At 36.7% G+C, this 12,804-nt stretch overlaps 1 protein-coding gene across 2 annotated transcripts in view; it reads right to left on the reverse strand.

Moving 5' to 3' along the window:
• Positions 1–12,804, reverse strand: part of PDE9A (phosphodiesterase 9A) — a 171,630-nt gene that overhangs the window by 84,554 nt on the left and 74,272 nt on the right. For both annotated transcript variants that reach the window (XM_043995793.1, XM_043995794.1), the window contains 2 exons: positions 2,109–2,163; positions 298–368 (listed from right to left, as the gene is read on the reverse strand). In XM_043995793.1, the coding sequence (XP_043851728.1) occupies positions 298–368; positions 2,109–2,163 (126 nt within the window). The remainder of the gene's footprint in view (positions 1–297; positions 369–2,108; positions 2,164–12,804) is intronic.

The following is a 12,804-nucleotide window of genomic DNA, read 5'->3' on the forward strand; positions in this document are numbered from 1 at the left end:
CAAAAAAAAATAGTAGTGATTTAAGCAGGTCCTATAAGAAGTTGACCAAAATTATCAAGATTATTTAAAATACAGTTATCCACTATGATTAATAAACAAACTATATGTATACAACCGTAATGTATATAATGTGTTGACATAATATATGAAATAAATGAAAAGGTATATTTTTATAAAATATTTTGGTAGGAAAGGTATGAATAATTCCTACTACTTATTCAAACTCAGAGACTATTAATTTCATTGCACTATACTGTCTGTTCATTTTAATAGCATGGATATGAGGGAAACACTTACATTCAAATCGTTTCTCCAGCATTGCCAAGTGATTAGTAACTTCGGTTTTCAGTTCATTGATTTTGAAAGCTCTAAGGATGAAAAAAGAAAAATACATAAAAAAACCATTAAGGTATAGGTCCACTATATTTCATATTTCTATTTGCCTTTGGTGCTTTTTGGGTAGTAAAGGCAAATACTTTTTTTGTTTGTTTGTTTGTTTTTTGTTTGTTTTTTTTTGCAGGGCAGTGGGGGTTAAGTGACTTGCTCAAGGTCACACAGCTATTAAGTGTCAAGTGTCTGAGGCCAGATTTGAACTCAGGAACTCCTGAATTCAGGGCCGGTGCTTTATCCACTGCGCCACCTAGCCGCCCCCAAGGGCAAATACTTTTTGAAGGACATGGAGCTGGTAGAAATGGACATAACTTTATAGAAATAGAAACCATTATGTATGGTAGACAAAACATGGGTAATCTAAATCATTCTGGATACACAAACAGAACACTTTTTCATAGACTTACAGAACTACTAGAGAAAACTAACCCCAATCAGATAAGAATTTCTGAATTCATAAAAACATAATTTATGTGTTTATGTTACTTTCTTAGCGAAATGAGCAGAACCAGGAGAACATAGTATACAGTAATAGAAATATTGTATGATCTACTGTGAATAATTTAGCTATTCTCAGCAATAGAGTGATGCAATACAATTCTGAAGGATTTATGATGAAAGGTGCTGTCCCTATCCAGAGAAAGAACTAGTGGATCCCGAATAGAGATTGAAGATACTTTTTCTTTACTTCCTTTACTTTTCTTGTGTTTTTTTTTTGTCTATGTTTTCTTTCACAGTGTGACTTACATGGAAATTCATTATGCATCACTACACATGTACATATGACATATGTCAAATTGTTTGCCTTCTCAATGAGGTGGGGAGGGGAAGGGAGAGAATTTGGAACTCAAAATTTGAAAAAAGAATGTTAAAATTGTTTTTACATGTATTTGGGGAAAATAAAATATTAAATTTATATTACTTGCTCTTTTGAATCACAATAGTTATATGTTATTCTTTGTTGGAACTACTGTATTTGATCACCTCTATTATTATGCCCCTTTTGGGATGGTGAAAGTGCTAAATTCTGGATCAGTGTCAGAGCCCTCAGATTGAACAAAAAATTCTACATTCTCTTTGGAAACTTACTAATGTGTGTGGCTTTTTAAAAAATTCTGGTAAATTATCATTTTAAGAACCTTCACACATACTTTCTTTCATGGTTATTTAGTGGTTGTGGATAAAAATTTGCAAGAGACATGAATGGTATACTAGAAACATTATAGCATTGTTCTAAATAAGAAGAAATTGGGTTAAGAGGAGTCTATCTTCAATATAATCAAGGGAGGTTAGTTGTTAAAATAAAGGAGGGGTCCTAATATAATGTAGTTCATGTAACAACAAGGGAGGGCCTCAATGATAATATAACAGCAATACTCTAGGTTTTGCCTTTTTTTTTTTTTTAAAGAACCATCTCCCCTAATCTCCTCCCCCACTTCCACCACTTTTTGGCATTTTAATTCAAACGAATTATTTCTCTGAGAAAATATCATGTCATATATACATCTGTGTCTCTGATCTTTCATTTTGTCATTGCAGACACTCTTACCATTGATGCACATTGCAAGCTGTATATGACTTAAGAAGATGATCTTTGAGAGTTTCTGTGAGTTATATCACCCAAGGGTCTCTCAAACTTATCCAGGCTGGTCCATTAATGACAGACATAAAACCTGTCACTTATATATGTATATAAATATGCATTTAAAGCATTTTACCTTGAAAACTGCTCAGCAACCTGTGTCAACACACTCTGGAATAATTCCTCTTTCTCTAAAAAAAACATAAAAGAAGCATCATTGGAAAAGAATTAGCAGATACTTCTCTATCCCAAGTTCAACATATTATGGGTACACAGGTATCTGTAAACCAACTCAATACATTGAAGGGTTCAAATTACATTGTGCATTTAGTTTCAACATAAGGAAATTTTCTTGGAATTTCAAAGTCATTCTACCTTCTTTTTTTTTTTTTTTTTTTTGGTGAGGCAACTGGAGTTAAGTGACTTGCCCAGGGTCACACAGCCAGTAAGTGCTAAGTGTCTGAGACCGGACCAGGTTCTCCTGAACTCAGGGCCAATGCTCTATCCACTGTGCCACCTAGATTCTACCTTCTTTCATAGAGGAACTCATGAGGGAACCTGCTCATCTGAATCTAATTTTCACTAAGGAAGAACTGATGGTTGAATAGAAGTAATGGGAAACTTAGGTGGGAACTTATCCTCATCTCCTGCCTCCATGCCTTTGAAAAGGATACTCAACAAGGATACAGGCTTAGTTCTGAAAACTCTGTCTTCTTTTATTCACCATGCCTTGAAAGCATTTCTCCCTCATGTCTATCTCCTAGAAACAGTTTTCTTCAAGGGTCAACTCAGGTGTTACTTCTTACATATCCCTAGTTATTAGTCCTCTCCTTCTTCAAGTTATCATGGACCTACTTAGCTGTTTAAATATTATACTTTCCTAGTAGAATGTAAGCTTCTTAAAGGCAGGGAATGTTTTTAGTTTTGTCTTTGCATTCACAAAGCCTAGTACATCATGGGGACTTAATAAATTCTTGATAAGTTGTTTTGGATGGAATAAAAATAACTGAAAATGGAGATAAGGTTGAGCTGAACAAGTTTAGCCCCTCATGGCCCTGGCTTCTAAGACTAGGCTTTGACAGCAGAAGATCTACAGTAAAAATGAATTTATGAGGTTCAGGTCCATGACTGAATACAGCCAAGGTTTGGCTTTTCTGATTTGCTGTTTCTTAACCAAATTCAATACCATATATTTCAGAGAAAGATATGTACTTATTCTGGGTAAGTCTACACTGTGAAAAAGATGTACCCTTTCTGGTAATTAATTCATTCAGTTCTGTTCCACAAAAACTTATTGAGCAAGTCCTACACTTTGAAGCATGTACTGTGGTAGGCACTAAGTATACACAGGCAAAACAAAAACAAATCTCAGCTTTCATGGACCTTATATCAGGATGCAAGGTACGGGGAAGGGAGATACACATGCACATGTGAATGCAAAATATATACAAAGTAATATTAAGGAGAGAATGATAATAATTGGAGTAATCAGAAATGACCTTGTATAGGAAGTGACCCTGGATCTGTATTTTGAAGGATCTAGGGATTCTTTGTAAGGTGGGAGAAGATAATCAGAAGAGAATGCATCCTAAGCCTGAAGGACCACTTATGCAAATACATTGAGACAGAGGATGAAATATGGCATATGAGAAAACTCTATTGGGTCATTTTGACTGGAGAGGAAAATGTGGGAAAGGAACCAATATGAGGTAAAACTGGAAAGGGAGGTGGGAGCCAGACTGTGAGGGGCTTTAAATGCCAATCTAATGATTTCTAGTTTATCCAAGAGGCAATAGGGGGTAAATGGAGATTTTTTTGTAAGACATGATTATAAGGAAGTGATATGGTGTTTATGGGCTAGGTCTGACTCAGACTGGTCACCTGGAATGAAATAGCTAATAATTAACAAAAGGAGAAATACCAAGCCATGACATAAAAAGGATACTCAACAAGGATACAAACTTAGCTCTGGTAATGGCTCCCCTGTCATATTAGTAGGGCAGTATGTGATGAATAGTTAACAGTTTTGTTATATTTCAAATCTGAAGGGCACAACTTTGCAAGAGAAGGCTTTTTCCCCCCATTAGGAGACTAGGAAGTCAAAACAATATGGTTTAGGACCATTAGGAAGTTATGTCAACAGCTAAGCAGCCAGAGACAGCTCCCTGGTCCAGGAAAGTTTTGGGGATGGCTTCCTTGACTTTTAGGGACAGAATTAGCTTACCCTACATTGGAGGGAGAGCTTGGGAAATATGGGTAGATATTGTTCCTATAACACAAGGTCATAGCTTTGTTGTTTTAGGAATATCAATCTGGCTGCTGTGTAAATGATACTTCAGAGAAGGAAAAGATTGGAGGCAATTTAGAATAATTTGGAAACTATTGCAAGTGAAGATGAGAGTAGAGGTAGAGATTAATGGGAAAACTATTATGGAGATATAATCAACATGATTTGATAATTTATTTGATATGAGGGTTGAGCAAGAAGAATTAAGAATTAAGCTCAAAATTTCTCATAAGTTTTGGTCTAAATGGCATTAGTTTGGGTTTATGTAAATGTTTGGCTCTCTACTTTTCTTTGGATTCAGAACATAGAAAAGAAATTTCAACTAAATGCATATTTAAAACTACAGCATTACAAAGTATACTTTTTTATTTTTTGGTGAGGCAATTGGGGTTAAGTGACTTGCCCAGGGTCACACAGCTAGTAAGTGTCAAGTGTCTGAGGCCGGATTTGAACTCAGGTCCTCCTGACTCTAGGGCCGGTCCTCTATTTACCATGCCACCTAGCTGCCCCCAAAGTACACTTTAAAAAATGATGGAGGATAGAGCACCAGCCCTGGATTCAGGAGTACCTGAGTTCAAATCCAGCCTCAGACACTTAACACTTACTAGCTGTGTGACCCTGGGCAAGTCACTTAACCCCAATTGCCTCACTAAAAAACAAAACAAACAAACAAACAAAAAACGATGGAGGGGGCAGCTAGGTGGCACAGTGGATAAAGCACCAGCCCTGGATTCAGTAGTACCTGAGTTCAAATCCAGTCTCAGACACTTGAGACTTAACTAGCTGTGTGACCCTTGGAAAGTCACTTAACCCTCATTGCCCTGACTAAAAAAAAAGAAAAAAGAAAAAACAATGGAGGGGCAGCTAGGTGGTGCAGTGGATAAAGCACCAGCTCTGGATTCAGGAAGATCTGAGTTCAAATCTGGCCTCAGACACTTGACACTTACTAGCTGCGTGACCCCAGGCAAGTCACTCAAGCCTCATTGCCCTGCAAAAAAAAAAAAGTAAAAACAAAAATCCAATGAAAGCAGGGCTTAGGGATGTTGATTAATTTTTCTGGACTAAATAGAGTGTTAGATTTTGAGAATCTGAGTTTAGATCATTCTATTTACTTTATTTACATTTTATTTACCTTACTCCAATCACTTAACTCCTCTGGACCTCAGGTTTTGTTTTTTGTTTTTTTTTTTGGTGAGGCAATTGGGGTTAAGTGACTTGCCCAGGGTCACACAGCTAGTAAGTGATAAGTGTCTGAGGCTGGATTTGAACTCAGGTCCTCCTGACTCCAGGGCCAGTGCTCTATCCACTGCGCCACCTAGCTGCCCCTCAGTTTTCTTACTGTAAGAGTGAAGGGTTTGGATAAGATGACTTTTTAGGTCTTTTCTAGCTGTAAATCTATTATTCTATGATCATAGGTAGAAATACACTTAAGAGAGACATGAGAATTGATCCAACTTTAAAACAGCACCAGGAGCTGGGTTCAACAGTGGCAGCACCAGCACCAGCAGCTTCAGGATCTCTCAGTCCAGGAATGGTAAGGGGATCAGACACATTGTAAGAAAGAGATTACAGAAAACCCTTTCCTGCCAGGAGGTGTAGCTGACTCTGATTGGCAACTCTCTTGCCCATGCCAAATATTGGGTGACAATTCCAGGACAGAGAGGAGCACTTCTTGTCTGCCACAAGAGAATAGGGGCCCTGGTGACTTTGAGGGCCAAAATTTGATATACGGAGCATTATTTGGGTGACTTGCCTTAATATTGGGGTCCCAGAAATATGAGGGACCTTTCAGGTTTAACCCTCCCCTCTGAATTGCCCTTTTTTAGATATTTCTCCCAGGCCAATAAGAAAGGAGCCTCTTAGCTTTAGTTCACAAAAGGATCAGATTTTATTACTTGGGAATTAATTAAACAACAAAGGTGAAACTAATAAAAAACCAAAGATAAGGAAATATGAAAATAGAAATACAGAGAAATGCTCTTAACTCTAAACTTAGCCTATTAGGGTTTTTCATAATTAAACTCACCAAACACCTCAACAGCCTGCCTGACCGAGAACCAGCACGCGCCACCCAGTCAGCAGTCACCACACCGAGACAGAGCATGAACACCCGCCGTCAATGCAAGGGCCCAGAAGGAAAAAATACCAAGTCCTGGAACACACCTAGCATTCCGGAAGCAGCCTAGCCTCCCTTCAGCGAGAGTTCAATCTCTCCTCCCTCAAAAGGGGAGGTCTTTCAAAAGCTGCCTTTCTGAGCTCAGTAGCATATGTAACCTCGGGGTGGGCCAGGTGTGGCCCCTCCCAAATGAGTTAGCTAAAAATAGGAATATTAATCTTTACCACAAATAATTTTTACCACATGACAATTCCAAGGAGAGGAGGAGCACTAGCATTTGCAGTTTCAGGGGAACAAAGGACCTGGTCTCAGGTCCAAGATTGAGAGTAATGTTAGCTCTTGTGACTACAGAGGAGTAGAGGCTCTTCCTGGGTAAAGAACAGAATGCAGACCTGAAGGGTAGTAACCACAACTCTCCTCACATTACACCATCTTGAAAGTATTGAAAACTTGCAGACCCCCCCAGACATAGCTCTTAAATAGCAGCAATAAAAAGCCTAAAACTTGGGAAAGAGCTTCATCACACCCAGGTGTGGTTAAAAATTTTTTTTTTTAAATCAAGAAACAAGGTAGAAAAATCAGTTAACAGTAAAAAAGAACTTGATCATAAAAAGTTACTACGGTGGTAAGAAAGACCAAAACACAATCTCAATAGAAGACAACACTGAGAAAACATCTACAAACAAAGCCTCAGAGAAAAATACTAATTGGACACAAACCCAACAAGAATTCCCAGAAAAGTTAAAGAATGAGGTTAGATTGGTAGGGGGAAATTGGGAAAAGAAATGAGAGTGATGCAAGAGAATTATGAAAAGATAATTAACACTTTGGCCAAAAAGGCACAAAAAATACTGAAAATAACTCCTTAAAAACAGAATTGGCCAAATGGTAAAAGAGGTATAAAATCTCACTAAAGCAAATCATTGCCTAAAATTTAGAATTGGCAAATGGAAGCTAATGACTCTATGAAACATCAAGAAACAATAAAACAAGGTCAAAAGAATGGAAAAAATAGAAGAAAATGTGAAATATCTCATCAGAAAAATAACTGACCTGGAAAATAGATCAAGGAGAGATAATTTAAAAAAATTATTGGAATATCTGAAAGCCACAATCAAAGAAAGATCTTGGGCATCATTTTTCAAGAAATTATCAAGGAAAACTGCTATCTTACATCCAGAGGATAAAATAGACATTGAAATAATCCAATGATCACCTCCTGAAAGAGATCCCCAAATGAAAATTTACAGGAATATTATAGTAAAATTCTAGAGCTGTTGGTCAAAGAGTAAATATTGTAACTAGGCAGAAAGAAACAGTTCAAATATAATGGAACCACAGTTAGGATCACACAAAGTTTAGTGGCTTCCACATTAAAGGAGTGGAGGGGTTGGGACATGATATTCTGGAAGGCAAAGGAACTAGGATTACAACCAAGAATAACCTGCCCAGCAAAACTGAGTATAATCCTTTGGGGGGTTGGGGTGGGGGGGCTGGAAATGGACAGTTAATGAACTAGAGGACTTTCAAGCATTCCTGATGAAAAGACCAGTGCTGAATAAAAAATTTGACATTCAAATACAAGATTCAAGAGAAGCATAAAAAGGTAAACATGAGAGTACTCATAAAGAATTCAATAAAGTTAGACTGTTTACATTCCTATGTGGGAGGATGATACATGTAACTCCTAAGAACTTTATCATTTCTGTGGCAATTGGAAAGAGTCTACATAGAGGACACAAGTGTGAGTTAATTATATTGAGATTATCTAAAAAAATGAAGGTGTGAGGAAGGGGGAAGGAGAGGTAGAGTGGGGAAATTTTTCTCACATAAAAGAGATGCATAAGGAAGAGCTTTTATAGTGGAGGGGAAAATGAAGGGAGGTGGTAGGCAATGCTTGAACCTCACTCTCATTGGAATCAGTTCAAAAAGGAAAGAATATATATACATACTCAATTGTGTATAGACATCTATTTTACCCAACAGGAAAAGCAAAAAAGACTTTTGAGGAAGGGACAGGATAAAAAGAGAAAGAGAAGAATAAACAGAAGAAAATAGGATGGAAGGAAATACACAGTAATCATAATTCTTAATGTGAATAGGATGAGCCTACCCATAAAATGGAAGTGGATAGCAGAATCAATTGAAACCAGAATCCAACAATATGTTTTTTACAAGAGACACATAAAACAGAAAAACACACAGAGTTTAAATAAAGGGTTGGAGTAGAATTTAATATGCTTTGGCTGAAGTAAAAAAAAAAAAAGACAGGCGTAGCAATCATGATCTCAGATAAAGCAAAAGGAAAAATGGACCTAATTAGAAGAGATAATTGGGGAAATTACATTATGCTGAAAGGTACTATAGCAAATGAAGTAATTTAAAAATCTTAATCAGTTTCTCTAATAAAGGCCTTATTTTTCAGATATGTAGAGAACTGAGTCAAATTTATAAAAATAAGTGCCATCCCCCAATTGACAAATAGTTAAAGGATATGAACAGGCAGTTTTCAGAAGAAGAAATCAAAACTACCTCTAGTCATATAAAAAAATGCTCTAAATCACTATTTTTTGTTTGTTTGTTTGTTTGTGGGGCAATGGGGGTTAAGTGACTTGCCCAGAGTCACACAGCTGGTAAGTGTCAAGTGTCTGAGGCTGGATTTGAACTCAGGTACTCCTGAATCCAGGGCCGGTGCTTTATCCACTGTGCCACCTAGCCGCCCCCTCTAAATCACTATTAATTAGAGAAAAGCAAAACAAAACAATTCTGAGATATCATCTCATACCTATCAGAGATGATAAGTGCTGAAGTGGATGGGGGAGACTAAGTACACTACTGTACTATTGCTAAGTTGTGAACTGGTCCAACAATTTTGTAGAATAATTTGGAATGATGCCCAAAAGGCTATGAAACTATCTATATCATTTGACTCAGCAAAGAGATCAAGGAAAAAGTACTTATACCAACTCTTTTTGAGGTAGCAAGGAATTGGAGATTGAGGGAATGCTCATTAATTGGGCAATGACTGAACAAGTTGTAGCATATGATTGTGAAGAAGTACCATTGTATTATAAGAAATGACCGCAGCATTGGTTTCAGAAAAATATGGCAAGGCCTATATGAACTGATGCAAAGTGAAGTTAGAAAAACTGAGAGATCTATTGATTAGAGAAATGCACATTAAAGTAACTCCAAGGTTCCACCACACCTATCAGATTGTCTAATATGACAAAAAAGGAAAATAATAAATGTTGGAGATGTGGAAAAAATTGGAACACTAATGCATTGTTAGTGGAGTTGTGAACTGATCTAACCATTCTGGAGAGCAATTTGGAACTATGCCCAAAGGGCTATGGGACTGTGCATACCCTTTGACCCAGTAATACTACTACTAGGTCTATATCCCAAAGAGATCATAAAAAAGGGAAAAGGACACACATACACAAAAGTATTTATAGCAGCTCTCTTTGTAGTGGCAAAGCATTGGAAATTGAGAGAACGTCCATCAATTCGGGAATGGCTGAACAAGTTGTGGTATATGAATGTAATGGAATACTATTATGGTATAAGAAATGATGAGCAGGCAGATTTCAGAAAAACCTGGAAAGATTTAAGTGGACTGATGCTGAGTGAAGTGAGCAGAACCAGGAGAACATTGTACATAGTAACATCTCCGATAGACTTAGCTCTTCTCAGAAATACAATGATCCAAGACAATTCCAAAGGACTAAAGAACTGTGGGATCTGAATACAGATTGAACTATGCTATTTTTACTTTTTGTCTTGTTTCTTTTTCTTTTTTTTTTTTGAGGTTTTCCCCTCTTGTTCTGATTCTTCTTTCACAACATGACTAATGTGAAAATATGTTTAATATGAATGTACATATATAATCTATATCAGATTGCTTGTCATCTTGGGAGGGGGAAGGGAAGGGGAAGGAGGGAGAAAAATTGGAATTAAAAATCTTATAAAAATGAATGTTGAAAACTATCTTTACATGTAATTGGAAAAAATAAAATTCTATTAAGATAAAAAAAGAAAAACTGAGAGATCACTGTGTACACTAACAGCAATGTTGAAATGATGATCAACTGTGAAAGACTTGGCTACTCTGATCAATACAATGAACCAAGACAATTCCAAAAGACTCATGATGGAAAAATGCTATATAATTCCACAGAGATAGCTGATGAACTCTGAGTGAAAATTGAAGTATATTTCTCACTTTTATTGTTTTTTCCAATGTGGCTAATATACAAATGTATTTTGTATGATTTCATGCATATAATTGACAGCATATTGCTTGCCTTCTCCATGGGTAGGGTAGAGCTTGGGAGGGAGGGAGGGAGAAAATTTGGAACTCAAAATTCAAAAAGAAAAGAATGTTCAAGATAAACAGATAATAAATTAAAAAAATAAAAACATAACGAAATTAAAACTGAGTAGATTTTTTAAAAAAGAGCTCCAGTGATAAGGGTCTTGCGTGGGCTGATGATGAGTGAGATGAGCAGAACCAGAAGAACATTGTACACAGTATCATCAACATTGAGTGTTGATCTACTGTGATGGACTATATTCTTCTCACCAATGCAATGGTACAGAAGAGTTCCAGGGAACTCATGATAGAAGAGGATCTCCAAATCCAAGAAAAAAAAAAAAGAACTGTGGAGTATAGATGTTGAATGAACCATACTATTTCTTTTGTTTTTGGTGCTGTTGTTTTTTTCTATTTTGAGGTTTTTCATCATTGCTCTGATTTTTTCTCTTATAACATGACTAATGCAGAAAGAGGATTAATGTTATTATGTGTATATATATGTGTGTGTGTGTGTGTGTGTGTGTGTGTGTGTGTGTGTGTATAACCATATCAGATTACCTGCTGTCTAGGGGAGGGGGGAGGGAGGGGAGGGAGGGAGAAAAATCTGAAATTGTAAAGCTTGTATAAACAAAAGTTGAGAACTATCTTTACATGTAACGGGAAAAAATACTTTATTAATTAAAAAAAGATATATTAAAGGTAAGTAATAGGAAAACAAAATATAGCTAAAAAATCTACTTTAAAGGAAACAAAATCAATATACATTATCTGATTGGAATACTAAGCAGGGACAGAGAACTAGGTGGTACATTATCTCAGTACTTCTTCTATCCCTAATTTTTTATATAAAAGCACAATAAATACATGATCTGATAAAAAAAGAAAGAACTCCAGTGATAGGTACTTATAATCTTCCTTTGTAAGTGATTTACATTTTTTAAAAAGAATACTTCAAAGAAATAGATAAGATGCCATTAATTATGAAGTTAGCAGAGAAAATAATCAAATAACACCAAGTATAGCACCCCTTTTGAAAATAACTAAGGTATTGGAGTAGACACTAGAGATGGATGATTGCCATTCAGTACGGAAATCTGTAGTGTTTCCTGACTCAAAGACTAAAGGGACTGTGACTACATTTGAGACATCAGTATCCCCAAAGTTTCAATGCTACCACAAAAGACATGAAGAAAGGAGAATGCAACCATAATGGTGGATGGAAGACTTCAATCACCTATAGGAAATGAAGATCATAGGTTTAGATCTAGAAATCCTTCATTATAGATGAAGAAACTGGGACTTTAAGAGGTTAAGCAACTTTTCTGACTTTACACAGCTGACAGAACCAGATTTAGAATACAGGTGCCCACAGTCCAAATCTAGCACTTTGTGTGTCTTTACCACTGGCATTATGTGATCAGAGGTGAGGAGAAACCAGGTAGAGCAATGTAGGAGCTATGCCTGAGCTGTGTAGAGTTCTGCTGAAGTCTACCTTTCCATTTTCTGTCTCTTCCCCTCACCCTTTCATTCTCTTTCTAGGGAGAGATGAATCTGCTTTACCAATCCTTGTTCATTAAGAGTCTATTTGCGGGGGTGGCTAGGTAGGGCAGTGGATAAAGCACCGGCCCTGGATTCAGGAGTACCTGAGTTCAAATCCGGCCTCAGACACTTGACACTTACTAGCTGTATGACCCTGGGCAAGTCACTTAACCCCCATTGCCCCACAAAAAAAGAGTCTATTTGCTTTCCATTTTGCCACTTGATTGAAAGAAACTGGCTTTCTCTAAGTACACTTTTTCTTATTTTGTCCCCCTTATGAAATTCAAGTGTGAAGATTGAGACACATCTAATGGACATTGATGGCTTTGATAAAGGTCCCTTTTGATAAAAGTCCCTTATCATAAAAAATGATCAGTGAGGACAAGAACTGTGATTTCATAATTGATTACTTACTAATTGTTCTTCCTGCCAAAGACATTATTTAGGTATCATATGGGTCCCAAAACTGAATTTCTTCATTAAATTCGCTGAATATAATAAACTGCACAGAAATAAAGGCTGCTAATATTATGAATAGAGCAGGTAGGTGGTGAAGTAGATAAAGAGCCAGG

The sequence above is a fragment of the Dromiciops gliroides genome, chromosome 3 (genome assembly GCF_019393635.1).
Source record: "Dromiciops gliroides isolate mDroGli1 chromosome 3, mDroGli1.pri, whole genome shotgun sequence".
NCBI lineage: Eukaryota > Metazoa > Chordata > Mammalia > Microbiotheria > Microbiotheriidae > Dromiciops > Dromiciops gliroides.